The sequence below is a fragment of the Rhinatrema bivittatum genome, chromosome 4, assembly GCF_901001135.1.
Source record: "Rhinatrema bivittatum chromosome 4, aRhiBiv1.1, whole genome shotgun sequence".
Taxonomy (NCBI): Eukaryota; Metazoa; Chordata; class Amphibia; order Gymnophiona; family Rhinatrematidae; genus Rhinatrema; species Rhinatrema bivittatum.
The window spans coordinates 384,032,510-384,059,936 of NC_042618.1; the positions used below are offsets into that span (position 1 = coordinate 384,032,510).

The 27,427-nt window shown below is 43.8% G+C and overlaps 1 protein-coding gene across 11 annotated transcripts in view; it reads left to right on the forward strand.

Annotated features, from left to right (window-relative positions):
• Positions 1-1,727: 1,727 nt before the first annotated feature.
• The window catches only part of PXK (PX domain containing serine/threonine kinase like), a 132,852-nt gene continuing 107,152 nt past the window's right edge, over positions 1,728-27,427 (forward strand). For 7 of the 11 annotated variants that reach the window (XR_003856611.1, XR_003856612.1, XM_029600965.1 and 4 more), the window contains exon 1: positions 1,816-1,917. Coding sequence is in view for 8 of the 11 variants with exons in the window: in XM_029600965.1 (XP_029456825.1) it covers positions 1,816-1,917 (102 nt within the window). In the remaining 3 variants the exon portion in view is untranslated. Of the gene's footprint in view, positions 1,918-11,740; positions 11,763-27,427 lie in introns of those variants that run through there. The other 4 variants (XM_029600960.1, XM_029600962.1, XM_029600963.1 and 1 more) reach the window with 2 other exon arrangements.

A 27,427-nucleotide genomic window follows, 5' to 3' on the forward strand; every position in this document is an offset into this window, starting at 1 on the left:
CCTCTCCTCCTGCTAATTCACAATAATCTCAGGGCATCTGGAAATCAAACATTCCCAGGTAAGGAGGGTATTTTTTTTTTAATCATTAGTTTTAATTATTTTGTGTCTGCTATATTGAAATATGGATGTTCTATTTATCAACTGTTTTGAAATAATTTGTTCTTTTTATTAGTTTGGTTTTACTACTATTGATTATAGATTTCTTGATTTGTTTTATGAGGGCTAGTGTTGTTTCTGTTTTTTCATTGTTGAGTTGCATTGTGTTTCTGGCTTGTGGTGGTTACCAGTTCAGTTTTTGTCTGCATGTGCCTATTTTATGGTCTCTTTATTTTTTGTTAGGTGATGGTTTGCATATGTTTGAGGTATTCTGATGGCATATAGTTTCTGGGTAGGGATCTATAGCAACCTGGTTTGTTCTGTTTTCCTGATTGGAGATGTATTGGTGTTTTAAGGCCTGGTGTAATATTTATTGTGTTGCCTTTTCTTAGGGAGGGCTGTTACTATGAGTGCTGGCAGTTAGTGCTGTTCTGGTATGGGATGTTTATTATTTATGTAAACCGATGTGATGTTATGTACGTGCCCCGGTATATAAAAATCCATAAATAAATAAATAACATTATGTAATTTCTGTACAGAGAGTCTTGTGTCATACCAGTGCTTTTTTTTTTTATTTCTGCAATGGATTATAAAGAGCACTGTGTTATACAGGAGTGGAAGAGCAGCCTAGAGATTAAAGCAGTGGGCTACAAACCAGGGAAACCAGGGTCAAATCCCACTTGACCTTGGGCAAGTCACTTTACCCTCCATTGTCATAGGTACAAACTTCAATTGTAAGCCCTCTGGGGATAGGGAAATACCTACAGTACATTAATGAAATCCACTTTGAAGTGTCAAAAAGTGGAATATATAATAAATAAATGAGAGCATTGTCCATTAGCTGTGTCACGATGGGAAAAAGGTTGAGAACCGCTTGACCTACAACATTCAGTGCTACAACACAACAGTTTGCTTTTAATTTTAATAACATTTAGTTACCAGTTTTTATCCTGAAATCTTTTTCATCAGATTGTTCAAGAATAGTATATTTGTTCATGGTTAAAACTCAAAACACATTTCCACCAATTTAAACTTCCAGTTTACAGTAAAAGAAATTGATATCTGCTGTGCCCTCTACAGTATTTCAAAAGTAGAGCCATAGACTAATAGGGCTCTGAGGGTCTGTAAAAGTCGTCTACATCCCCTTAGCACCGGATATGCTGCATCTTCACCTAAAACTGGGTTTAAGCTCATGGCGCCCATAGGTAGAGGACTGGAGGCAGGGCGTTCTTCTCCAGAGATCAAGGCGCAATGGGAATAATTCCAGTGGTTGGGTGCCTGTAGACTGTGGTGCCCTAGGTATGTGCCTACGCTGTATATTCCTAAATCCAGCACTGCCTCTACTGATATGGTTTTATACAAACGTTTGGTGCTAATGCTCTTAAAAATCTCAAATGATAGATAATCCGCTGTCTGCACACAGTAAAAGTAACATTCACCTTTTATCAGTTAATTTTACTGCAACATAATTAGGGGGAGAGGGGAGTTTATTATTTCTAAGCAGCTCTCCATCAAGTCCTCTCGGCTCAACCGGCAATTTACTTCCTCCGGCATTGAATCTGATTGGTTCAAAGTGCGTGATGTCATCAGAGTCAACGTGCACCAATGGCAGGCCCATGTCAGAGCGGGCGGGGTCTAGGACCGGGCAGGCGCCGCGCTCTCCCTCCGCTTGTTGACAGCCGCGGCCGCCCCGTTCCGCTCTGCCAGTCACAGGCCGGGATGTCGTTCATGGAGAAGCCGCCGGCCGGGAAGGTGCTGCTGGACGACACGGTGCCGCTGACGGCGGTGATCGAGGCCAGCCAGAGCCTGCAGTCTCACACGGTGAGTGGGAGCCGGGGCGCGCTGCACCATGTCCGGGTCCGGCCTTCTCTCCCCTCCCACAGCCGCGGCCAGCTCGGACGCACATCGCAGGGAAGGACGGGAGGAAACCTCATTATAGGGAGAGTGCTAAGCCCTGGCTATAACGAGGTTAGGGCTGCCTGTCAGTAGTAACCACTCCCCATCCCCTTCTTATACCAACTGTTCTCTCATTCTTTCCTCTTTACCCCCTCACCTCTCCCTGTCTCCCCTTACTCCCTTCCCTCTCCCATCCTCATTCCTTTCACTCATTCTTTCACCCTTTTCCATCCCTTGCCTTTTCTCCTTTCCTCTCATTCCTTCATCCTCTTTCCTCTCTCCCTCCCTTGCCCTCTCTATCCCATTAACACCTTTGCCTTCTCTTCCTTCCTCTTATTCCTTCACAATCTTCCATCCCTTGCCTTCTTGTCTCCCTTCCTCTCCTTTCTTCCTTCTCTTGCCTTCCCTTGTCTCTTCCTCTCATTCCCTCACAGTCTCCTCTCTTCACAATTCCTTCACCCTCTTGTCCCTCATCCTCTTTTCTCCCAACCTTTCTTCCCTTGCCCTCCCTTCTCTATTCTTCCCATATCCCTTTCCTATTCCTTCTCTCTTCCTAAGTATCGTTTCCTCACCCCCTTCCAATCTTTTCCCTCCTCATTTTCTCCTCTCTTCCTGGCTCTCATTTTCTCACATCTTTCATATGCTCTCTACTCTTTGCTCTCCTTACCTTAACCCCTTCCATCCCACCAAGGAATATGGGCATCTTTCCAGGACTTGGAATTTGGGGTATAAGACACAAATCTGTGTGGGTGCTCTTGAAAGGCATGGATTCTACTCATTTCTTTGCAAAGCTTGTGCTCTTGTCTGCTACTTTATTGGTGCAGTGATGCTCTTGTACTAGGTAGGGCTGTGTTTAAGTATGTCGATATCACAAGACTAGAAAACTCTATACTAAACATCTGTGTACCACCACTAGCATGAGCAGCGCTGTACGGATATTAACAAATTGCATAGGCACTGTTGTGATCTGCCTTTCATGAGATTTGTTTTGATTTTGGGTAAATAGAGAAGTTTTTGAAGAATAGTTAGTGTTACTTTGGGGAACACAAGAGAAGGGAATACTTTCATGATTCACGATTATTTTATTAAGAGCTGTGCAGGAAAATTGTATAAATCTGGCATACATTAGCTTCATTTAATTTCAACATAATCGCTGTTTTTAGTAGATTAGTAGCTGTGATGGCTGTGTAATACCACCAGCATGTGCATGAAAGTGTGATTGTATCCTGTGTTGCTGAACCACATTCTGGTATTGTCAGGCTGTTTCCCACTGAAGTGTTTCAGGATTATTTCTTATCAAGCTGAGATGGTTGAGGGGGGATATGATAGAGGTGTTTAAAATCATGAGAGGTCTAGAACGGGTAGATGTGAATCCGTTATTTACTCTTTCGGATAATAGAAAGACTAGGGGGCACTCCATGAAGTTAGCATGTGGCACATTTAAAACTAATCGGAGAAATTTCTTTTTCACTCAACGCACAATTAAACTCTGGAATTTGTTGCCAGAGGATGTGGTTAGTGCAGTTAGTGTAGCTGTGTTTAAAAAAGGATTGGATAAGTTCTTGGAGGAGAAGTCCATTACCTGCTATTAATTAAGTTGACTTAGAAAATAGCCACTGCTATTACTAGCAACAGTAACATGGAATAGACTTAGTTTTTGGGTACTTGCCAGGCTCTTATGGCCTGGATTGGCCACTGTTGGAAACAGGATGCTGGGCTTGATGGACCCTTGGTCTGACCCAGTATGAGGGAAAAAAAAAAAGGTGACAGCAGTTTTTGATTATTCGGTTTTGACAGTTTTTTCTGATTGGACTTAAAAACATAGACAGTAACTTCTAGTGAAAATAAAGCAGTCAAACTCATTAGCATGTTGGTTCAGTTTCACCTTATTTGTTTGCATAGGAATGAGGAAACGGATACCTGATGCTTCGCTACAGCAAATAGCTCATCAAGCCTCAGGAGGCCCTTTAGTTGTGGCGCACTAAACTTTAATATAAAAATGAGTGACTGATTTTAGGATTATTTCTGTGCTCTTAGTTGCAGAATAAGAAATTCTGGTAATGCATTTACAGCTTTGTTTTTGAACAGGAATACTTTGCCATGAATTGCTCCATTTAAGTAGTGCTCTCATGATTCCCCTGAAGTTCCAGGAGCAGCCCTGTTAGTGCGACAGTCACAAATTATCCAGCCAGTTTATTCATAGTGACTATGATGACATTACTCACTTTGAGCCATTTGGATCCCATTCCTTATGAAGTAAATTGTCTGTCCTGAACAAAACCGCTCTTAGAAGTTCAGAGGAATTGTAGGAGAGCTGCTTAAATAATTAACTGATAAAGGGTGAATATTACTGTTTACTGCAGGGCTTCCCAAATGGGATCACAAAACCTTTTAGCTGGGGTCACAAATGCTACCAGTGGTCTCCAGCCGCAGCATTAGCAATGGAAATCAGCATGGGGCCAGTGAGCCAACAAGCACTCGCAGACCCTTGCATGAATTTCTGTAGCAACAGGAAGTCCCATGAGAGGAGAGAGTGGAGCTGCTGTAGGGCCTGTGAACTTGTTCTGTCTCACAGGCCCCATGCTGACTTTCATTACTAATGTTGCTGCCACTTGCACATTACCATCAGGTATGGGACCATCCATGGGGGGGGGGGGGGTGAAGATTGCCACTGCTCTTCTCTCCTTACCCAATAAAGAACCTATCCAAAACAAAAATGATACCTCTACCACCAGCCTCTTCCCACTGGTTTTCGTCCACCTTTGGCACGGGGCCAAAACAACATTTTACAGCTGATCCTGGCCATGGGGATGTTTGAAGGGAGGGATCAAATGAAGAAGAGATTTGAGGGTTAGATCAGGTGGAGAGGGGATTGGCTGTGGAGGGCGAGGAAGGGAAAATAGAAGATAAAGTGGGGAATGGAAGAAAGGAGCTAGGAGGTGAGAAGGGCATCAGCTGGGGGCATTTGAGAGAAGGGTTGAAGGGGAGGCAGTGAGGCTGGGAGTTGAGAGATAGGGGATGGGGTGAAAAGGAAGGTATGATAGAGGATCAGTTGGGAGTTGTAAGAAGAGCTTGGGATGAGAGAGGATTAGCTAAGGGATGCAAAAAGGGCTGGAGGTTAAGAGTGAGAGGATGGGTGATGTAAAAGGGCCAGGGGTGGATTGGACATCCCCTGGTGGGCCGATGAAGCTGGTCACATGGTTTTGGTGCCAGCATTTCCTCTGGTGTGCAGAGGGAAGGGGCTGATGTTAGCAGCTGAAGGTGAAGATACTGTGGGCCACTGCTGGAGCCCAGCCCAGCGGTGGCTGAAGAGCAAAGATAGGCTGGGGGCCATCACTGGAACCCAGGCCCAGCGACGGCTGAAGAGTGGAGAGAGGCCATTGGCAGATGAAGAGGGGAGAGAGGCTGGAGGCTGCCACTGGAGTCCAGGTCGGCAGCAGCTGAAGAATGGATAGAGGCTGGGGGCTGCCACCGGAGCTCAGGCTGGCGGCGGCTGAAGAAAGAGAAGAGGCCCCATGTGAGAGAAAGGCAGCTTGCTTGTGTGTGTGTGCGTGTGTGTGTGCGCGCGTGCGTGCGCACTTGTTGAGAGGCAGTGTGTGTGTGAGGGAGCTTGCTTGTGTGTGTGCTTGGTGAGAGGCAGCTTGTGTGTGTGTGTTGAGAGAGGCAGTTTTTGTGTGTGAATGGCGGCTTATGTCTGTGTGTGTGTGTGTGTGTGTGTTTGTGCGCTGAGAGAGGCAGCTTGTGTATGTGTTTTTGCACCTCGTTAATCCATAACAATCTCATGGTGACTGTAAATCAAATGTTCCTAGGTATGGAAAATAGGGTATGTTTTTTTTTTTTCCTTATTAGTTTTAATTATTGGGTGTTATTTGATGTATCTACTCTTTTTTTTTTTCAATATTTTATTGGTATATGGGAAATTTAAAAACAAATTGTTTTGAACTATTTGTTCTTTTTATTAGCATTTACTATATTTCTTGATTTGATTTTACTATTATGATTTTATTTCTTAGTTTTTATTGTTTGATGTTTTGTGAGCAGTAGTAATGTTTGGTTTTCCATTGTTGCACTGCATACAGAGTCCACCATGTTGCATTTTCTAGTTTAGTTTTTGTCTGTACATTTCTTTTAATTCTTTATTTTCTCTTTATTCTGCATTTGATGAGGGTCTGCCTGTGTTCTGCATGTGTGACTGAAGTGAGGTATTTTGTTAGTATGTAATTTCTTTGTAGAGATCTATAGTAGCCTGGCTTGTTCGGTTTCCTAATAGGACTGGTATTGGTATTTTTGGTTTAGCAGTGTTGCCATTTCATAGTTAGGGTTGTTAACTGTTTGAGCACTGATAGTGATGTTTTCTAATGGGAGGCTTACTATTTTGTAATTTAGTTAACTCATGGCTTTCTGAGGGCAAAACCTATACCCAACACATATTACAATAGGTCTAAAATGAGTTCCAATTGTCATTCATTTTTTTGCTGGGTTTTCTGGTTGGTACCACAGCAGTGCATGTAAATATAATATACATGTTGCAATATTTTTGTCCATTTTCATGTAAAACCTTAATATAAATGCATAACTTAACTGTGTGTGGAGAAGTTGAGAGCTGGGGGTGTGTGCATGCAAGGCTGTAAGGTTTGCCTAAGTTGCCTAATATCCTTGCACCAGTCTAGCTCTGCACTGGCTTCATGTAGGATTGCAGGATTCCATCTGGAGCTGTGCTGCTTTGGGCCAAGGCTCTCCCCAGCCTCACTCTTGGCCAGGGCTTAATTTTCTTTTCTTTTTCTTAAGCCCTGGAGGAAGATGGCAGCATGGATCACTTCTGGTCCCCCCTTCCCTGGAGCAGGTTGGCAGAGCAGAGCCTAGGGAACCATAAAAGCAGCATTCTGTGTAGCACACAGACAATATAAATGTGCTGGGGTAGGTCCCTGAGAAGTGATGGCCCATATAGTAAAGTCCGCAGGAGAACCGGCTCTCCGAGGCGAGCGCCCGCTCTCCCAATGCGTGCCCAGGCACCTTTCCTGGGTGCGCGATTCAGTATTTAAATTAGGGCCTGACAGCCAACACTTAATTTTACTGGTGTCAGTTGTCGAACCCACTGACAGCCACGGGTTCAGAACACGGACACTGGCAAAATTGAGCGTCCGTTTTCCAACCTGCGGGCAGATTTTTTTTTTTAAATTTTTATTTTTGGGGCCTCCGACTTAATATTGCTATGATATTATGTCTGAGGGTGTACAGAAAAGCAGTTTTTTCTGCTTCTCTGTACACTTGCCCAGTGCCGTCTGAAATTAACTCCTGCCTTTGGCAAGAGTTAATTTCTGAGAGTAAAATGTGCGGCTTGGCCGCACATTTTGCTTTCTATAATGCGGGTGACTACCTAATAGGCTCATCAACATGGATTTGCATGTGATGAGCGCTATTAGTTTCGGGGGGGGGGGGGGGGGGGGGGGTAGGCCGCGCGTTTTCCACGCACTATTACCCCTTACTGTATAAGGGGTAATAGCGCGTCAAAAACGCACGGCCAAACAGGGGCTAACAGTGCGCTCGGCTGAGCGCGTCGTTCTGTATTGGCCTGATAGAAAGGGAGGCGTGAGTTAGAAAGAAGTGCCTGTGCAGTGTTAGTGAGGCTTCTGTCAGGGGTGACGGGGCAGTTGGCTATGGAATCAGTGCGTCTCTGGGATAGGGTGAGAATGGGAAAGAGAGTAGCTGCTGCAGGCTGAGGAAAGGCTGGCAACAAGCAAGAATTTTTACATAATGATGTGGACACGCTGGGGTATGGGGCACTTGCTGAGTGAGCATGTGAGCACAGCACAACAGCAAATGTCTTTGTGTGTGTGTGTGTGAATGAGCTGCTGGTTGGCAGTGTGGTTGTCTCATGAATTGGCAACTGGTTCAGCATTTGATTGGTTGGAAAGCAGCTTTAACTCCCGACCGGGATATATATATGAGAGATGTAACCAAACTTGTGGGGGACCAACATTGAATGGATAGAAGGGGGACTGCAGTTCAGTTTGCTCACCCCTGGTCTAAGGTGTGCTGTAGTTAGTTGTTTAGGAAAAATATGAAGTTTGTTGGAGATTTATTTGTCTCAATTCTGCCAGGCTCTGGGTCACATGGTTTACCTTTCAGGGGTCGACAGTGTGGTTTTTTTGAGCTGTTGAAATATGTGCTGCACAGAAAGCACACAAGTGAGTCACAGATATCCTGTGGGCTGGTTTTGAAAAAAATATCCCCCAAGCTGATAGTTTCCTGCAGTCCACCCCTGAAGAGAGCATCAGCAGAAGGGGTAGAGTTTGAGACAGGAGGTTTTCTGGAAGGGAACAGAGGTTGAAAAAAGGATCAGCTAGAGAGAGTGAAGGTTGAGGGAGGTTCAGCTGTAGTATGGGGAGGATGAGAATGGCATGATTGTCGGAGGGGGGACTGCACCCTTGCTAATTTGTCTTGGGGATCATGTGAGTTTTCAAGTACTACTAGCTAAAAGTTTGGGAAACCCGGGTTCACTATGTGTGTGTGTGTGGGGGGGGGGGGGGTAGTGGGTGGTGCAGGTGCTGGATTATCACGGGAGGTTTTTAAGAACATTTGAAACAAACATTTGTATGAGATGCTATACAGTGCCTTGTAAAAGTCTTCATACCCTTGTACATTTTTCACATTCTGCTATCTAAAAAAATACAAGTAAAAATCCCTTAAAATAGGAGTGTTTCACTGATCTACACAACACAATCTACACTTTCATTGTGAAAGAGCAATTATAGAAATAGTCCAAAAGTAATTAATTATAAGAAACCAAAAAGTCTTGACTGCATAAGTCTCACACTTTTTGTCATAGCAAACCCAAATGAGCTCAGGCTCAAACAACTGTCCTGACAAAGCCCATAATAAGTTAAATAGAACCCACTTGTGTCCAGTCACAGTAGCTGAGCAGATCTGAATACTGCTGAGTGAAGAATCCAGCTGTTTCTGTTGTACAAAGTGAATCTGAAACAAAGATCAAAACATTGCTGAAAGAACTCTGGGATAATCCATTATCATCCTTCATTTGTTTCACGCCTTCTCAGCCAGAAAGATCAAGGTGTGTTGTAATAATGTTATTTAAAAGGTAGGACTGGAGGAATGCTAGGAGAAAACTTCAGTGAATTTGAATATCCCTTGGGGCATAGTCAGGTCCATCATTGTAAGTGGAAACAGTTTTGGCACCATCAAGATATTGCTGCGATCGGGCCCTCCCTCCAACGTCAGTAGCTGTGGGTTAAGGAAACTGCTGCGGGAGGTCCCATACTTAAGATTACTTTAAAAGAACTGCAGAGGTCTCTGGCTGAGACTGGGGAAAGTGTTTGACTGTTGAACAGTTTTAAGATTGCTCCACTGCTGTGTGGGAGGGAGGAAAGAAGGAAGCCACCGCTGAAGACAAAGCCATCTGATGTACTTGCATAGCGTTTGCAAAGAAGTATTTAGAGGACACTGCACGCATGCGGGAGAAGCTTTTGTGGTCTGATGAGACCAAAGTGGAACTGTTTTGGTCTCCGTGCTAAGCGACGTGTGTGGCATGAAACAAACACAGCACATCACTCTCCTAACACCATCCCTACAGTAAAGCATGGAGATGGCGGCAGCATTGATGGTGTGGGGATCCTCTGCAGCAGCGGGGACAGGGAGGCCTGTGAAGATTGTGGAAATGTATTTATTTATTTATTTTATTTATTTATTTATTTATTTATTTAGTGGTTTTTTATATACAGATAACCGTTTACACATCGTATCGGTTTACAAGGAACATTGTGATTATATAGTATTGGGTTACAAGGAACATTGTGATTTATAAGGTACAGCATAACTGATATGGAAATATTTTACATTTTTATATTTTATATCACAGAGACATGAGAAAATGTGCAGAAAAGATTCAAAAACCACACAAACTTTTTTGTGGTGTAATTTTTTTATTTTTTTGGCTCTCCCAGTGACGCTAGCCTATGAACTGTACAAAGAACAACTAAAAATTCGTCTGTCCCTCCCGACGCAGCCTCGCGGCGAAACACGGGTCCGTGTCGGGGGACCCCCTTTGCATCTTTGAATGCTGTAACTTATACCTTGTGGAGTTGCCGTTTAAAATTAAAAAATTACACCACAAAAAAGTTTGTGTGGACATTGAATCTTTTCTGCACATGTTCTCGTGTCTGCTGTGATTAGCTGCGTGCAGAAGCGCTCCTGTTTGCTGTTTGAAATATTTACATATAACATTGTGAATATATGGTATTGGATTACAAGGAACATTGTGATTATAAGGTATCTCATAACTGATATAGTATCTAAACCATTTATATTTACATAAAACAAATTGGTAGCATGAGGGGATAACATATGTATAAGGTGGAGTAGGTGTTTAGATGTTTACATAGGGCGGTTGTTGTAGGATGGATGGATGGTGGTGCAAAGTATAGGCAGAACCTGGAGGAAAACCTGTTCCAGACTGCCATAGACCTGGGCCTGGGAAAAAGATTCACCTGTCAGCAGGATAATGTTCCTAAGTAAAAGGCAAAAGCAGCCACGGAGTGACTCGGCAAAAAGAAAGTGAATAAATGTCTTTCAGGCCGATACAGAAAGGTGGCGGGAAAACAGGCGCTCAGTGTTGGTCGACCGCTTTCCTAACGCGCGCCCAGCCACCTCTCCTGGGCGCGCGATACTGTATTTAATTGAGGGGGTCGCGCTAAAAAGGAGGCGCTAGGGACAATAGCGCGCCGCTAGCGCTTCCTTAGCAGCGGAAGCCCAGGAGAGGTGGCTGTCAGTGGGTTTGGAAAACGGATGCTCAATTTTACGAGCGTCTTGTTTTCCTAACCTGACCTGCTGGCACACTTCTTTTAAAAATGTTTTTTAACCTTTTGATTCAGTTGGAGGATGTACATAAAAGCAGTATTTTCTGCTTTTTTGTACACTTTTTCGGGCTGCTCAGAAATTAATGCCTGCTCTTGTGGATCGGTCACATTTTTTTTTCCTGTATCCCGGGCGAATAACTAATAGCCTCCTCAAAATGCATTTGCACGTGATGAGCGCTATTAGTTTCGGAGGGGGGGGGGAACGACGACGCGCTAAACCCCTTATTGTATAAGGGGCTGTAGATGTGTGTCCAAAACGCGCATCCAATCCAGGTTAAACAGTGCGCTCAGCTGAGCGCACTTTACTGTATCGACCTGTCTGAGTGACACAGTCAAAGCCCAGACCTGAGTTCAGTAGAGTCTGTGGCAAAAATTGACTGCAGTCCCAGATGATTCCCAGGTAATTTGAAAGATCATGAGCTCTTCTGCCAAGAAGAATGGGCAAAACTGTGCCAGCCACTGTGCAAAATTGGTAGACGCTTATCCTAAACAACTCATGGCTATTATTGCTGAAAAAGGGGCTTCCACCAAGCATTGAGTCAAAGGGTGTGAAGACTTATGCAATCAAGGCTTTTTTTTTTTTATTTCTTAATTATTTTTGGAATATTTCTATAATAGTTTATTCATAATGAAAATGTAGCATATGTTGTGTAGATCATTAAAACAACCTCCTCCTTTAATCCAATTTGACCTGTATTTTGTAGACTTTTATCAATCGTGCTGTTTTAGTGATAAGATTTTAGCATTGTTTATTTTTCTTTGTTTTGCATGACATTTTAAGGTTATATAATTCAATAAAATATATGTTTAATCTTGTACATCACCTAGGGCCTGGGGCATTGGCGATTAACACAGAAAATGTGAAAAAATGTACAAGGTTATGAAGATTTTTATGAGGTACTGTTGCTGAGGGGGAGGGGCAGTCCTGTTAGTCTCTGGTTCTAGTTTTGAAGTACTGTACAGGGCACAATGTAGCTTGCAGGAGTGTTTAAAACTGGTGGAACAGTGTTTTGAGTTACTACATAATATTGAACCACACTACAATTACAATATATCATTCTTGGAAAATCTGATAGTATATTGGGAAAGGCTTCAGGATAAATACTGAGGCTAAAAGTTATTGAGATGAAAAGCACCCACTGGTCTTTTTGTACCATTGAAATGTTGTAGGCAGTGGCCAGAACCAGAAGAATGCTGAAATGCATGGGGAGAGGCATAGTCAGAAGTAAAAAGGAGATTATAATGCCTTCCTACAAGGTGTTGGCAATATTTCACCTACTATAGTATCTAATTTGGAAGGTTGCCTCCGAATGGATATAAATTACACAAATCTTAGAGAGCCAAAGTGTATATATAAAACATACAAAGTTTTGTATGTTTTATATATACACTTTGGCTCTCTAAGATTTGTGTAATTTATGACAAGACTATAGAGAGTTGTATTTATATACCCTTTGTGTAAACTCTCCGAATGGATATAGGCAGGATAGAGATGACTGAGAGAAGGGCTTTCCAACATGATATAGGGTTTACACCAAAAACCATGAGATGAGACTCCTACAACCTAAATATGTATAACCTAGAGGAGAGATGGGGGTGATTTAAGATATTTGAATGGCTTTATCATAAGTATAAATCGGACACAAGAAACAAACATTTTTCAGAGGAAAGAATTATCTAGGAAGTCATGGTATAAGGTTCCAAGGGGTAGACTCAGAAGTATCATCAGAAATTATGTATTTGTTTTGAATTAATAACCTGCTTATTAGTTGTCGGGGGTAATTTTGGCATCTTTCTGTTCTGTCTGTGCTTTACTTAAAGGCACATGGACTATTTTAGCATTTATTGCAACCTCTTTACTAAGATGCCCTAATTTCCCTATTCTGTTAGTATCCTGCAAAGATGCATCATTCTGAGCCATGCCCTTCTGAGCAACTGTTGGCTTTCCCCCAACATCTAGTTTATTCCAGTTAATCTCTCGCTTCCCCTCACTACCTTGCAATTAGTCACTCTGTGTATCCCATCTTCAATTGGGTTACCCGTTTTGTTGCCACCAGCTCCACCAAGAAACTGTTCTATGCATTTACCATCCTTTCTGTAAAAAAGAAAGATATACTTTGAAATGTCTGTATACAAATGCTGGAAGTCTTACAAAAAAATAAAATGGGAGAATTAGAATGCATAGCACTCAGTGAAGAGGTATACATAATTGGCATCTCAGGGACCTGATGGAAAGAGGTTAACCAATGGGTCACAGTGATACCAGGGTATGAATTATATTGCAATGATAGGATGGATCAAATTGGTGGAGAGGTGGCACTATATGTTTAGAGGGCATTGAGTCGCAGGATAAAAGTTCTACAGGAAACACAATGCACCGCAGAATCTTGGCCAGAGAGAACAGACAGCTGATGAAATGCCAAAAGAAATTAGGGAAGCTAACAAAAATAGCAACACAGTAATAATGAATGATTTCAATTACCCCAGTACTGACTGGGTAAATGTCACATCAGGATATGCTAAGGAAGTAAAGTTTTTAGATGAAATAAATGAGTGCTTAATGGGGGGGTGGATGGACACTATTTTAGACCTAATCCTTACTGAATCACATGATTTGGTGAAAGAGGTAACGGTGTTAGGGCCACTTGGAAATATTAATCATAACACAATCAAATTTGAGTTCATAACTGGAGGGAGGACACAAATGAAATCTATTTTAACTTTCAAAAGGGAGAATATGATAAAATGAGAAAAATGGTTAGGAAAAAACCAAAGAAGCAGCTGCAAACTTTCCATCAGGCATGGAAGTTGTTTTAAAAATACCATCTTGGAAGCCCATACCAGATGTATTCCATGCATTAAAAAAGGTGAAAAAAAAGGATATACGACTGCCAGCATGGTTAAAAGGTGAGGTGAGAGAGGCTATTCTAACCAAAAGAACATTCTTCAAAAAAATGGAAAAGGGATCTGAATGAATAAAACAGGAATAGCATAAGCACTAGCACATTAGATGCAAAGCATTTATAAGGAAGGCAAAGACAGAATTTGAAAAGAAACTTGACGTGGAAGTAAAAACTCATTAAAACTTTTCAGGTACATTTGAAGCAAAAAGCCTGTGAGGGAGTCATTTGGACTATTAGATGAACGAGAGGTAAAAAGGGTGCAAAGGGAGGACAAGGCCATAGCGGAAAGATTAAATGAATTCTTTGCTGGGGTCTTTACTGAGGAAGATGTAAGGCAAATACCCATGCCAGAAATGATATTTAAAGGTAATTCAGAGGAGCTGAAACACATCTCAGTGAACTTGTAGAATGTACTAGGGCAAATTGACAAACTAAAGAGTAGCAAATCACTTGGACCAAATGGTATACATCTTAGAGTGCTGAATGAACTGAAAAATGAAATTGCAGACCAGCTGAAGATTGGAGGATTGCCATTTTAATGCTGATTTTTAAAAAGGGTTCTAGGAGTGATCCAGGAAAGTGACATCATTCAGTTCCTAGAAAAATGGTTGAAACTATTCTAAAGAACAAAATTACTGAACATACAAAGTAAACATGGATTTAGCCAAGGGAAGTCTTTCCTCACAAATTTGCTACATATTTTTGAAGGCATGAATAAACGTGGATAAAAAAGTGAGCCAATTGATATAATTATCTAGATTTTTGAAAGTGTTTGACAAAATACATTATGAGAGACTCTTGAGGAAATTAAAAAGTCATGGGATAGGAGGCAATGTTCTGTTGTGGATTGAGAACTGATAAAAAGATAGAAAACAGAGAGTAGGGTTAAATGGTCAGTTTTTTCAATGGAGAAAAGTGAATATTTATTTTTATTTATTTATATACCGACATTCAGTCTGACATATCACATCTGTTTACATTCAGGTACTGTAGATATTTCTCTATCTCTAGAGGGCTTACAGTCTAAGTTTGTACCTGAGGCAATGGAGGGTAAAGTGACTTGCCCAAGGTCACAAGGAGCGACAGTGGGACTCGAACCATGGTCTCCTGGTTCATAGCCCACGGCTCACCTGGCACCCAAGAATTCCCTCCCTATTTTATATCTATCTCCCCCGCTATCGTACCTAGTCTGGTCTTAGAAGTGACAGTCCTAGGCTGGGGGCCATGCACCAGAGCTCCCTCTGGAACCCTGCAGTCATGGGCCCTGAATCCAGCCACCAGGGGTCGCCCTTGAGCAATGACTAAGACTGCCTCCCTGTGGGGGCTGTGAACACTGCCTCCACGGCATCCCCAGCCAACCCCAGGACTGGAAGACCTGACTTGGGAATCAAACCGAGGACTTTCCGCATGGCCATACGCAGCACCGCTGTGATTTTTAGAAAGGCGGTCTAATAAGTAATAAACTAAACTAAACTGCCTATGACCCACTCAGCTGGCCCCAGATGCTTCTTAATGACGCGTTTCCTATGGCTTCCACTTTTATTCTGCTTAGTATGAATTATGTGCGCTGTTGCTCGTGGATTCTCGGAGAGCTGTCTTAGGCCTGGATTCATCATTCCACTATACATATAGCGGAATGATGAGCTGCGACAAAAAACAGGGTGGGGGAGCTGAGCAGGCGGCCGCATTGTGGCGGTGTGTTTTCACCTGCCTCGGTTGCGGCAACGCTGCACGTTGTCGCCTCCGAAGCGCCAATGAAATAGTTGTAGCTATTTCCGGTGCTTCTGCGGGCGATAATGTGCAATATATTATCTCCCACAGCGCTACAGGCCCCTAATTTCCTAAACCCTGCCCAAACTCCTCCCCTTTCCCTAATTTAAATGTTCAAATGGGGATAACGGCCCCTCGCAATTTGATGAATGACTCTGTTTGTTTGGCTGATTTGAGTGGAGATACGATTTTATTGGAACTTGCTGTTTTATTTATTCTTTTGGCGCTGGAGAAACGTTTTTTTTTTGGTGCTAGGCATGCTATCATCTCAAGTTTCCTTTTCACTCTCCTGTTGTTTTATTAGTTCTGAAGGCTTGACCATTATCAGCAGGTTATCTGGTGTCAAGACAAGGTGACTCTCCTGAACTGCTTTCTCTTTGTGGAAATAGGGATTTCTTAATGAGCTGAAAGCAAAGGGGCGTGTGCTGAGGGCACCGGTCATAGTTTGTCTGCAAAGTGTACTTATTCTGGGAAGAATGAAATTTAGTCACTTTTTCTGAAAATGCTTAAACAAAAAAAGGATCGTACGATGAGACATACAGAATATATTGAGCAACAAGGAGGTAGTAAACAATTGGATCCACATTCAGTAAGTCAGGGAGTGGACACTTAATCCGGCTAACGTTAGCTGGATAATTTGTCATGGATATTCACTGGGATAAATCTCCTGTTAAACCTATTCTCCTAAAGTTGTCTGGCTAGGTTTAGCCAAATGCCTTTTAAATGTAATTGGTTATATTCTGAATACATCCGGTTGTGTTAAAAAGGTATTGGGATAAGTTTACCTAAGTAAGCTTCATTGGACCCAGCTACATTCAGAATAAAGCAAAACAAACAACAAAAAAAGCTTTCTGAGTCTTCAGGCTTTATTCCCCCAACCCTCCAAAATACCTAAATGTCCTGTGGGCTAGCGCCCAATCCCCATCCCACTCCCCTAATCACCAACTTTAAAAAAAAAAAAAAGATGCAGGTTATAGCAACCTGAGGCCAGCTTCCCTCCCTCCACAATATTATATGCAATTTCACCAAGCCCCTTCCTGTCTCCCTCTCAAACCACCTGCAACCTCAGACCCACAAACCGCAGTGGGAGCATGGTAGTCTTACCTGCTCCTAGCCACTTCCAGCTTTGCTCTGACAGTAATGTTGGAAGCGGGTAAGACTGTACTGCGCTCCCAGCTGGTGTTTGGGGGACCAGGCAGTTGGGTAAGGTTTTCGGTGGATGGGGAGTGGGGAGTGGGGCGTGGGAAGGGTGGGTTGGGGTGCGGGAGGGGGCTTGTGAATTTGTATGTAATATTGTGGAGGGAGGGGGCCCAGCCACTGATCGCTATGATCTGCATTTTTTTTTTTAATTTGGTGATGGTGGGGTTGGGAGCGGGATCAGGCAGTAGCCCACTGGAACTTTTTAAAATATTTTAGGGGGATCGGGGCTGGGGGATTAGGCCTGAAGACCCAGAAGTGACTTTATTATTATTATTTTGTAAATATAATTAACCAACTATATTCACAATATAGTTAAGTACTAAGTTATCTGGGTGCACACACCTGGATGACTTTAGGACTGCACTGAAGTAGTCCTAGGGTGATCCAGCTAGGTAACTCAGAATCAGCTAAGTTAGTCAGATAATATTGCTTTACTCTGGAACACCTTTCACTGCCTCGTTCTTTTTCATCTGGCTAAAACAGGACACGTATTTAAACCCCAGCTATGCCGGACAAGTCCTTGTTCTCAGTATATTGTGCCATGTCCATAAACAACAGGCAGAAACCCACAATGCTAGCCTAAATCAACAAAACTCTGAGAGGAATGGATACAGACCCAGATTCCTAAACCAGTGGCTGGGAGCTGTGAGGACAGAGAAGTGGAGTCTGTTAGAGGAAGAGAGGACTGTGTAGATCACTTTGGGAAGATAAGTCAGAGCAGCTGCTTTTGAAAGGAGCCAGAGCTGTCCTTGTGGAACGGAGGTGAGGAGCACTTTACTAGAATATCTGGTACTGTGCTTAGGAAAAGCCACTGTTACTGGAGCAGCCTTCCATAAGGGAACTCTGCTTTCCTCAGTAATGAAACACAAGAGCTCAGAGATTGCAAGGAACATGACTTTGGGAAGACCAAGCAGACATTATGAATCAGATGTGATTTATTTTTTAATGATAAGTTCAAAAAAAGAGAGATGGTATGAAATAAGGTCCCCAGCAGGAAAATGTGCTTAAGTAAATGCATCCAAAGATAAGCCACTTGAAACAACAGAATTTTATTTCTTTTACGTATCATTCCGATCATAAGATTTTAAAATAGGCAAAATCACATAGTTATGGCCCCTGTCACGTACCTGTTTTGCACATAGTGCTGCATCGGTAGGGACAGGACACTACAATAAAAATAAAGAAAACTGAATTGTATACAGTGTAAATCAAAACGCGAAGGCTACCAAAGGATCTAAAACAAGGATACATAAATCAATAAACAAATAAACAGATGGATATATACCTCTCAGACATAAAAATCAGGGTTTAAACAGCACTTCAGCAAAAAAAAAAAAAAAATTGATATGGCAGACTGAACACTTCTGATACAGGGAAGATATACACTGCAAAAAACAATGCCAAAAGGTCACATGACCCAGAACCTCCAATCATGTACACAGACATAACAGCCAATCATAGAGAGCTATCACAATGATCAAAACAAAGCTGAAGAGGGTGGCGCAGAAGAAAGGTGAACAGATACAAGAAAAAAGTCAGAAAAAAGGCCCTCTCGATTTTTAGCAGGGATCAAGGTGCTTAACGTAAAAATCCGTCGTTGCTCTCTCTGTAATAAATAGTTGCCAAAATCGCCACCCCTAGTATGGTGAGGCACCTTGTCAATCACGAAAAACCGAAGGTTGTAGATATGTTTAAATTCCACCCAGTAGGATACCAAGCCTACTGGTATCCTACTATTTCCTACCCAGTAGGATACAACAAGCCTTCTCTGATGTTTCAGTAGTCAGTCGTTGCTTGAATTGGATCCCTCCTGGTCAAGTGGATCCTTTGATCATTGCTTTTGAAAGTCTTGAATTGCATGATTTAGCTGACATTGAACAGCTGCCACTTCATGTCCGTCACAACCTGTCTCGAGATGAACATTTGGCATTACAGTCCCTGTCTCATAAGTCAATAATTATTAAACCTGCAGACAAAGGCAAGAGCATTGTCCTGTTGGTTCATTCTGACTATGTGGCTGAGGCTAACCACCAGCTATCGAATGTTCTATGCCGAACCAACCACTGATCCTACCCCTCAACTAGCAATGGTACGCTCTGATTTGGATTCTGGCTTCTTAATCACATACGGGCCGATAAAGTAAAAACTGCTTTTCTGTGCACCCTCTGACTTAATATCATGGCGATATTAAGTCGGAGGTCCCGAAACTTTCCAAAAGTAAAAAAAAAAAAATTGAAGTCAGCCCGCGGCTGTCAGGTCGAAAACCGGATGCTCAATTTTGCCGGCGTCTGGTTTCCGAGCCCAAGGCTGTCGGCGAGCTCGAGAACCGATGCCGGCAAAATTGAGCGTCTGCTGTCAAACCCGTTGACAGCCGCCGCTCCTCCTTTTACCTGGTTTTACCGCTGGGCCTAATTAGCATACTGAATCGCGCGTGCCGGGAGAGCGGACGTTCGTGATCATGATCATGATCTGCTCCTCCAGAGGGGAGGAGTTAGCTATCTGTAGTGTTTACCCCGTCAGGAGGGCGGAGTTAGTAATCTGTTAGCGAGCTGATGTTAGATGCACCTGTAAGGGAAGGAGGTAGCGATCTGTTATGGATCAACTCCCCAGGGAAGAGGAGTTGGCAATCTGTTCAATGATACTCTTCTGAGGAGAGGAGCTAACAATAGGTATATTGAACTTCACTACTGAGATAGCAATCTATCATGCCTCCGCTACGGAGTAGCAATCTGTTATATATAGGCTGCTGGCAAGTACCATAGAAAGAGAATATATAATACTTCCGTAAGAGGTGTTAATGGTCGGTAGTGGTTGGCTCCCACAGAGTGACAGTAGTGTAAGGAATGACCACTTGGAGAAAATGGTGAATCCCTGGGCCGATGGCAGATGACAGCGCCCCCAGGAGGAGATCCTGAGAGGAACCACCGGCTAGGCTAGAATATGAAATAAACACAAATAGTTCTTTATTAGGCTGGAAGCTGGACCACCAGTGGGTGGCAGTAGTGAGTCGATGTGTCCAGTAGGGCTGAAGTCCTTCTGATACTGGAATATAATCTCTAGGTTGCTGAGCTGTAGAGAGAGACTAGAAGTAGTGAGTAGACAGGGTATACTGGATACAAGATGGTACACTCACAATAGTAGATGTCTGCAATGGTCTCTATGCCACAGAGAGTCTTCAGTACATTCAGGAACAGGAGCCGTAGGCAAGCACTGGTTCCTATATGTATATGATATGGCTTCTAGAGTAGAGTCTGTAAAGGATTCTAGGAACATGGGCCCTCGTGGAGCGAGTACTGGTTCCTATCTGCAATCTTGCCAATATAACTCACGATCTCCGTACCTGCGATAACGTCTTGGATGGAAGGGAGTCTTCAGAACTATAGGAATGTAGGCCCTCGTGCAGCGAGTACAGATTCCTATCTAAAATAGAACTCACTGTGTTCACCGTCTGTGATCGCTTCCAATCAATGAGGAGTCTTCTGAGTATTCAGGGACATAGGCCCTCGAGGAGCGAGTACCGGATCCCGTCTTGGCAATCTGAAATCAAGAAGAGAGAGCTGAGCCCCCGTGGAGTGGGTACTCCTGGTAAGTTTGAAAAGGCTGAGCAGTGGAGAAGGATTCCCCTCACTGACTCGGATCGTTGTTGCAAGTATCATGGACTGCCGAAGCAAGTCCTGTTGGAGTTCCTTGCTAACTCGTTAGAGGTTAGCAAACAAAGACCTTTTAAAATGAAATTGGATGACGTCACTACGGGGGGACGCCCCTGAGGTTCGCGCCCTTGCTGGTACAAAGTCTGGAGCACGCACCCTTACGTCATCAAGAACATGGCGGGACACCAGGACCAAGAGGCAGGGAGAAGCCGCAGCTGCATCTGTCCGACAGAGCCGAAGGGAGTCAGTCACTCCCAAGGTAGAGAGGGTGGAGCGAGGGTGAGAAGAGGCATGAATGCAACACCTATAGCCCAGGGAGAGCTCCAGAAACTTCTTTCATCGTTTGAAAGATGCCTGGTGGAAGTGGCTCCAGCCAGAGGCAAGATCGGGACTGGAAGTGGCTCATCAAATATTCCTGAAACAATTCCTAGATGGTCTGGATTGGGCAATGCAGAATTGGGTCTGCTGACACAACGGGCTCACCCTGGAGAGAGTCTTGGAAGTGACGGAAGCCTTCCACTAGGCACAGTTAATGCCTGCTGGCATAAGGGGCTTAGAGAGACAACCATAACAGTGCCCTGGCATGGTACAGAAGATTGGGGACCTCAGCAACAAACCTCTGAGATAGGGGACTTAGCCTCTGTACCTGGCTTCCAGATGCCAGTTTTGTCCACATGGCAAGGGACTGTCGTCATGGCCGAAGCGAGCCTATGGACATTAGCCTAGTGACCCAGCCAATGCCCGAGGAAGAAGTATGCATTAGGGATGTGAATCGTTTTAGGACGATTAAAATTATCGTCCGATAATTTTAATATCGTCTTAAACCGTTATGGAACACAATACAATAGAGATTCTAACGATTTATCGTTATAAATCGTTAGAATCGTGAGCCAGCCGGAACCCTCGCTGAGCCAGCCAGAACCCTCGTGAGCCAGCCGGAACCCTCATGAGCCAGCCGGAACCCTCGCTGAACGACCTCCTGCAGTCGATCTCCTGCCGGCGCCATTTTCCGTACGAAAACGATTCGCGGCGGGAAATCGCTCCCTGACCCCCGCTGGACCTCCAGGAACTTTTGGCCAGCTTGGGGGGGGCCTCCTGACCCCCACAAGACTTGCCAAAAGTCCAGCGGGGGTCCGGAAGGGACCTCCTGCCGTCCAATCGTGTTCGTCTATGGCCGCCGCCATTTTTCGGCGCCATTTTGGAAAATGGCGCCGGCTGAAGACAACAAGATTCAGTAGCAGGAGCCCGTTCCGGACCGCTGCCGTTCCGGACCGCCACTGGACCCGAAGGTTATTTAAGTCATTTGGGGGGGGGTTCGGGAGGGGGGGGGATTTAATTTAAAGGGTCGGGGGTGGGTTTTAGGGGGTTTAATGTGCCGGTTTTGCGATTTTACGTTTTTTCGATTTTTCACGATTTTTCACGATATTTTACCCCCCCAAACGGCAACAATACGATTCCCTCCCCCTCCCAGCCGAAATCGATCGTTAAGACGATCGAGGACACGATTCACATCTCTAGTATGCATACTTATTTATTTATTTATATTTATTTATTTCAGATTTTTATATACCGGCATTCGAGACAGCAGTCACATCGTGCTGGTTCACATAAAACAGGGGTGCATAGTAAACATAACTATAACAATGGTGTTGAAAAGGCAGTTACATATAACAGGGTGATAAGAACTTGGCTGAGAAGGAAGAGAAAGGAAAGGTTATTAAAATTCACACAGGTAAACGATAGAAGATAAGGATGACCATGGTGTATTTGGAGATTAGTTAACCGAGTTGGAGATTAGTTAACCATGTTGGAGATTAGTTAACCATGGTATAGTTGAGATTAGGGGTAGCTTGGCGGTGTTCTATCAATTGGTGTCCGGGAAAGCTTGTGTGAATATCCAGGTCTTTAGTCTTTTTTTGAAAGTTGAGATGCATGGTTCTGTTCTTAGATTTGAGGGGATGGAGTTCCATAACGGTGGAATGACAGTAGAGAAAGCCCGGTCTCTTAGTGTGCAGTGTCTAGTGGATTTGGACGGTGGTACCTGTAGCGAACCCCTGTATGCATCTCTTGTCGGTCTTGACGAATTGTGTAGTTGGAGAGGGATCTGTAGGTCAATGGGAGCCAGTTGGTTGATGTTTTTGTATGTGGTAAGAATGGCCTTGTATATTATTCTAAAGTGTATAGGTAGCCAATGGAGGCTCTTTAGAATGGGGGTTATGTGGTCCCTTCTCCTGGTATTTGTCAGAATTCGTGCAGCTGCATTTTGCACCATCTGAAGCGGTTTGGTGTATGAAGCGGGAAGGCCAAGTAGGATGGTGTTACAATAGTCTAATTTTGAAAAAAATATAATGCTTTGAAGCAGTGACAACCCGCAACCCAGGAAAAAGGGAATCTAGAGAGGTGAGAACAACCAAGAAGTGGGGCATCACAGACCCTCTCTTTTTGTCTTTTGTGTGGAGAATGGGCATGAAAAAGTCTGCTGTCCATATAGGCAGCTGGAGACTGAATAGTCTTTAAGAGAACCAGGTAGGGCAGAAACCTGACCGGCCTTATGGGAGTGTGCTTTCTGTAAAACAGAAGGTCATTCAAAGGAAGAATGTCTTTGGCATGAGGACTTGGAGTTCGAACGCAAGTTAGCAGAACAGTGTGAGAAGGAGCAAAGAATGGGGACAGAGCCCTAGAATGTTAATGACTTGGAAAAATGCCTGTGATCATAAGTTGTCAAAACTTCAAAGCTGCAATTTTGTGGGGGGTCCCATGTGCATGATTTAAGGACTTTATAATCCAGGTGGAACTGGAGGGAGCCTCTACCCAGACTTTGGTAGATTCTGGCTGCTGCGAAACACTCGTTTGCCAGGACTTACTATTTCAAGGACATGTTAATGATAAGAAAATAGAGACAGTAACACGTATACATGGGGACGAACAAAAGTGTTCACCTTCCCATGTCCTCTTGACAATCGCTGCAGGAGAAGCCATGTTAGAAGCGGCTGTCTTCTCTGAACTTCTGTGTCCTATAGTCCTGGGTTGAGATTATCCCCATTTTGCAACCTTATGGAGACAACTCATGGGTGTTGGGGACAATACAGCTGGAGGGGGGTGGCATTTGAAAAAGAGCCGAGGTGTGCTCTGGGCATGTCTAGACATTTGACCGGACATGGCAGAGCTGAGGAGGGGAGGGTATATGATGGAGTGTCCGGCAACTCCATTATTCTACCTTAAGGAGCCCAGTTCAGGCTTTTAACCCAGGTCTCCTTAAGACAGAAGGCTGCAAGGGATTCTGGGTGAAGGGAGGTTCCCTTCACACTACCATAAAAGCTCAGGCCTAGAGAGCTTGAGGTAGCCCCAGGGAACTGGTAGGACCTCACGCGACAGTCAGGAAAATGGATGTCTACCTGTTAGTTGTGCGAGACACAAGGTGAGCTACTGTTTTGATTCTTGTATCTTTGAAGCACTGTAAATAAATACTTTCATCATAACTAAATCGGTCCAGTCTTATTGTATTCCTGAACTATTGCTGTGGCCACAACAGGCCTGAATACGCAACAACAGGATGGATGTCTCACTACTACCATTTATCTTAAAGACACCGACAAGAACACTTTATTTTACCATCGATAAGCAGGCTGCATTAGCTGTGCTTTCTTGGGTGATGTCATCTGATGGCGCACAGTCCAGAATCTTCTCAAAGTTGCAGATCTGTGACGCTCTGCTCATGGGCAGCAGTTCCCCCTCGATTGTCCCGCTCTTGTCTCCTCAGTTCTTTTTTATCTGCGTCACGGTGCAGACGCAAATCTTCTCTCTCTCCTCGGTCTCATTTTTCTTTTTCACAATTGTGATACTCCAAACAGCACAACGACCTCCAGTTTTTCAGGATTGACTAGGTTCCTCGCCATACCAGGGGTGGCAATTTTGGCAACTTTTTATTACAGAGAGAGTAAAAATGGATTTTTACTTTAAACACCTTGATCCCCGCTGGACTCAACCAGGAAATTGAGTGGGTCCCTTTTTTCTGACTCTCTTGTATCTACCCTTCTTTTTTCTGCACTACCCTCTCAGCTTTATTTTGGTCATTGTGGTAGTTCGCTATGATTGCTGGATCTGGGTCATGTGACCTTTTGGCACCGTTTTTTTGTAGTGTATATATTTCCTGTATCAGAAGTGTTCAGCCTGCTGTATCATTTTGTTTTTGCTGAAGCGGTTTAAACTCTGATTTTTATGGCTGAAAGGTATGTATGTACCCATCTGTTTGTAAGCCCTCTGGGGATAGAAAAATACCTACAGTATCTGAATGTAAACCGGTGTGATATCTCGATTGAGATCGAATGTCGGTATATAAAAATAATAATTAAATAAAATAAATCTGTTTATTTGTTTGGTTTATGTATCTTTGTTTTAGGTCCTTTTGTAGCCTTCGCTTTATTTATTTATTTATTTATTTTTGGTTTTTTATATACCGATCTTCTTGCATTGGATGCAAATCAAACCAGTTTACAGTGAAACAATTCAACTTGCCTAGGAGCATTACATGGAACAAAGAACATCGAACAAATAAGAGTGCTTGTGAGCATTACATAAAAAACGAGGAACACTTAAACATTTAAAAACCTTTGGTAGCAATTCTTATACAAAATTTGAGTAAAAGAGCCATCAATGTTAAAACGAAATCAGGCGGATGATTGTCTCGATTGAGAAGGAATATTGGGAAGGGAGATTGAGGGCGGACACAGGAAATAGAAGATGGGGTGGAGGGGCAGGTAGAAAGAAGGTGTAGGATAGGGGAGCATATGAGGGTGAATAAATAACATATAGAACCAATCAAAGTTGTCGCGTACATAGTGGGCCATCAAGGAAACGCAAGGCTGAATAGCCATGTTTTCAGTTTTTTCTTGAAAGAAATCTGGCAGGGGTCTTGTCTGAGTTCTGGTGGGAGTGTGTTCCAATGGGTAGGGCCTGCAGTGGATAGTGCCCTATTACTTAGCGAGGATTTGGCTTGAGGGACAAAAAGGGTGCCTTGGTAAGCTTTTCTGATCGGTCTCGTGGATTTGTTGGTGCGTAGCTGGAATGTGAGATCCATTGGGGCTGAGTTGTGTAAGGATTTATGCATGATGGTCAGAACTTTGTATAGAATTCTGTATTTGATCGGAAGCCAATGGAGGTTGTAGAGGATAGGTGTGATGTGGTCTCTCTTATTAGAGTTGGTCAAGATCCTGGCCGCAGAGTTTTGTAACATCTGACGTTGTGATTTATGATTTATACTTATGATTTAAGCTTTATGATTTATACTGTAGGTAACTCGGTCTTCTTTGTTTTTATTTAGTGACTTGTCCCTCCTAGTGCAGCACTAGGTGCGAAACGTATGTATTGGGGGACATACCTATGTGAATTTGCCTACTTTAAAATCTTATGATCAGAATATGTGTGATAAAATAAAATTCTCCTAGGACAAGCAGGATGCTAGTCCTCATATGTCCTCACATGTGGGGTGACATAATCTGATGGAGCCCAGCAAGGAGAACTTTTGTCAAGGTTTTTAGAAGCTTTGACCAGCACACTGAGCATGTCCAGAATGCCACTATCTGCACGTCCATGCGAGGTCCCCTTCAGTCTCTCTTTTTCCACGGTTCAGTTGCCTCTCTGTTAGTGGAGCTCCACTTCTTTCTTATTTTTTCTTGTAAACGTCTTACTGCTGATAGTGCGTACCATCAGGGTGTCACTGGCACACCCATATCGGTGCAGCCTTTAGTGGGTTGCTTTATGAGGGGCCTGCTCCAGTTGAAGCCCCCTCTTTGACCTCCTCTTGCATCCTGGGACCTCAACATTGTCCTGGCGCAGCTCATTGTTCTCCCTTCGAGATGTTGCGCTCCTGCGATCCGAAGTTCCTCACCATGGAAGTTATATTCCTAGTGGCGATCACTTTGGCTCATAGGGTCAGTGAGCTTCAGGCCTTGGTTACGTACCCACCATACATGGGGTTTTTTTTTTTCATGATCGTGTGGTCTTATATACGCACCCTAAGTTCCTGCCTAAGGTGATGACTGATTTCCATATCAATCAGTCCATTGTTTTACCCAACTTCTTTCCTAGACCTCATTCCCACCCAGGGGAATGGGCTCTTCACACTTTGGTCTGCAAGAGGGCCTTGGCTTTTTATTTAGATTGTACAGGCAGTCCACTCAGCTCTTTGTGTCCTTTGATACCAATTGGCTGGGAGTGGCGGTGGGTAAACATACTCTGTCCAACTGGCTGGCGGATTGTATCGCCTTCTGCTGTGCACAAGCAGTCCTTCAGCTGACAGGCCGCATCAAAGCTCATTCTGTGCGGGCTATGGCGATGTCGGTGGCTCATCTCAGAGTGGTCCCTGTTGTCGAAATCTGCCGCGCAGCAACATGGAGGTCCCTTCACATGTTCGCGGCACACTACTGCTTAGACAAAGATGGTCGGCAGGTCAGTGCCTTCAACCAGTCCGTCCTTCGCAATCTCTTCCAGACCTGAACCCAACTCTTCCTGCCTAGTGCCCCTGCTTAGGGCCAGACAGTCCCCTGCTGAGCAACTGCACCGCAGTTGATGTTGTGCCTATTGGCACCTTGTTCAGTAATTGTTTGTCTCACCTGCTGCTGGGGACAGCCTGGAGCTTGGTATTCATCCACATGTGAGGACTACCATCTTGCTTGTCCTAGGAGAAAGTGCAGTTGCTTACCTGTAACAGGTGTTCTCCTAGGACAGCAGGATGTTAGTCCTCAGCAATCCTGTCTGCCACCCCGTGGAGTTGGGTTCTCCTTCCGGTTTGTTGTTTTATTTTTTCGCTCATAGTTTTTATCTCTGTTACGAGACTGAAGGGGGACCTTGCGTGGATGTGCGGATAGTGGCTTGCTCAGTGTGCTGGTCAAAGCTTCTAGAAACTTTGTCAAAAGTTTTCCGTGCCGGGCTCCATCGGATGAGGTTACCCCACATGTGAGGACTAACATCCTCCTGACCTAGGAGAACACCTGTTACAGGTAAGCAACTGTGCTTTCTGTTGTTTTAACTGGATTTATCT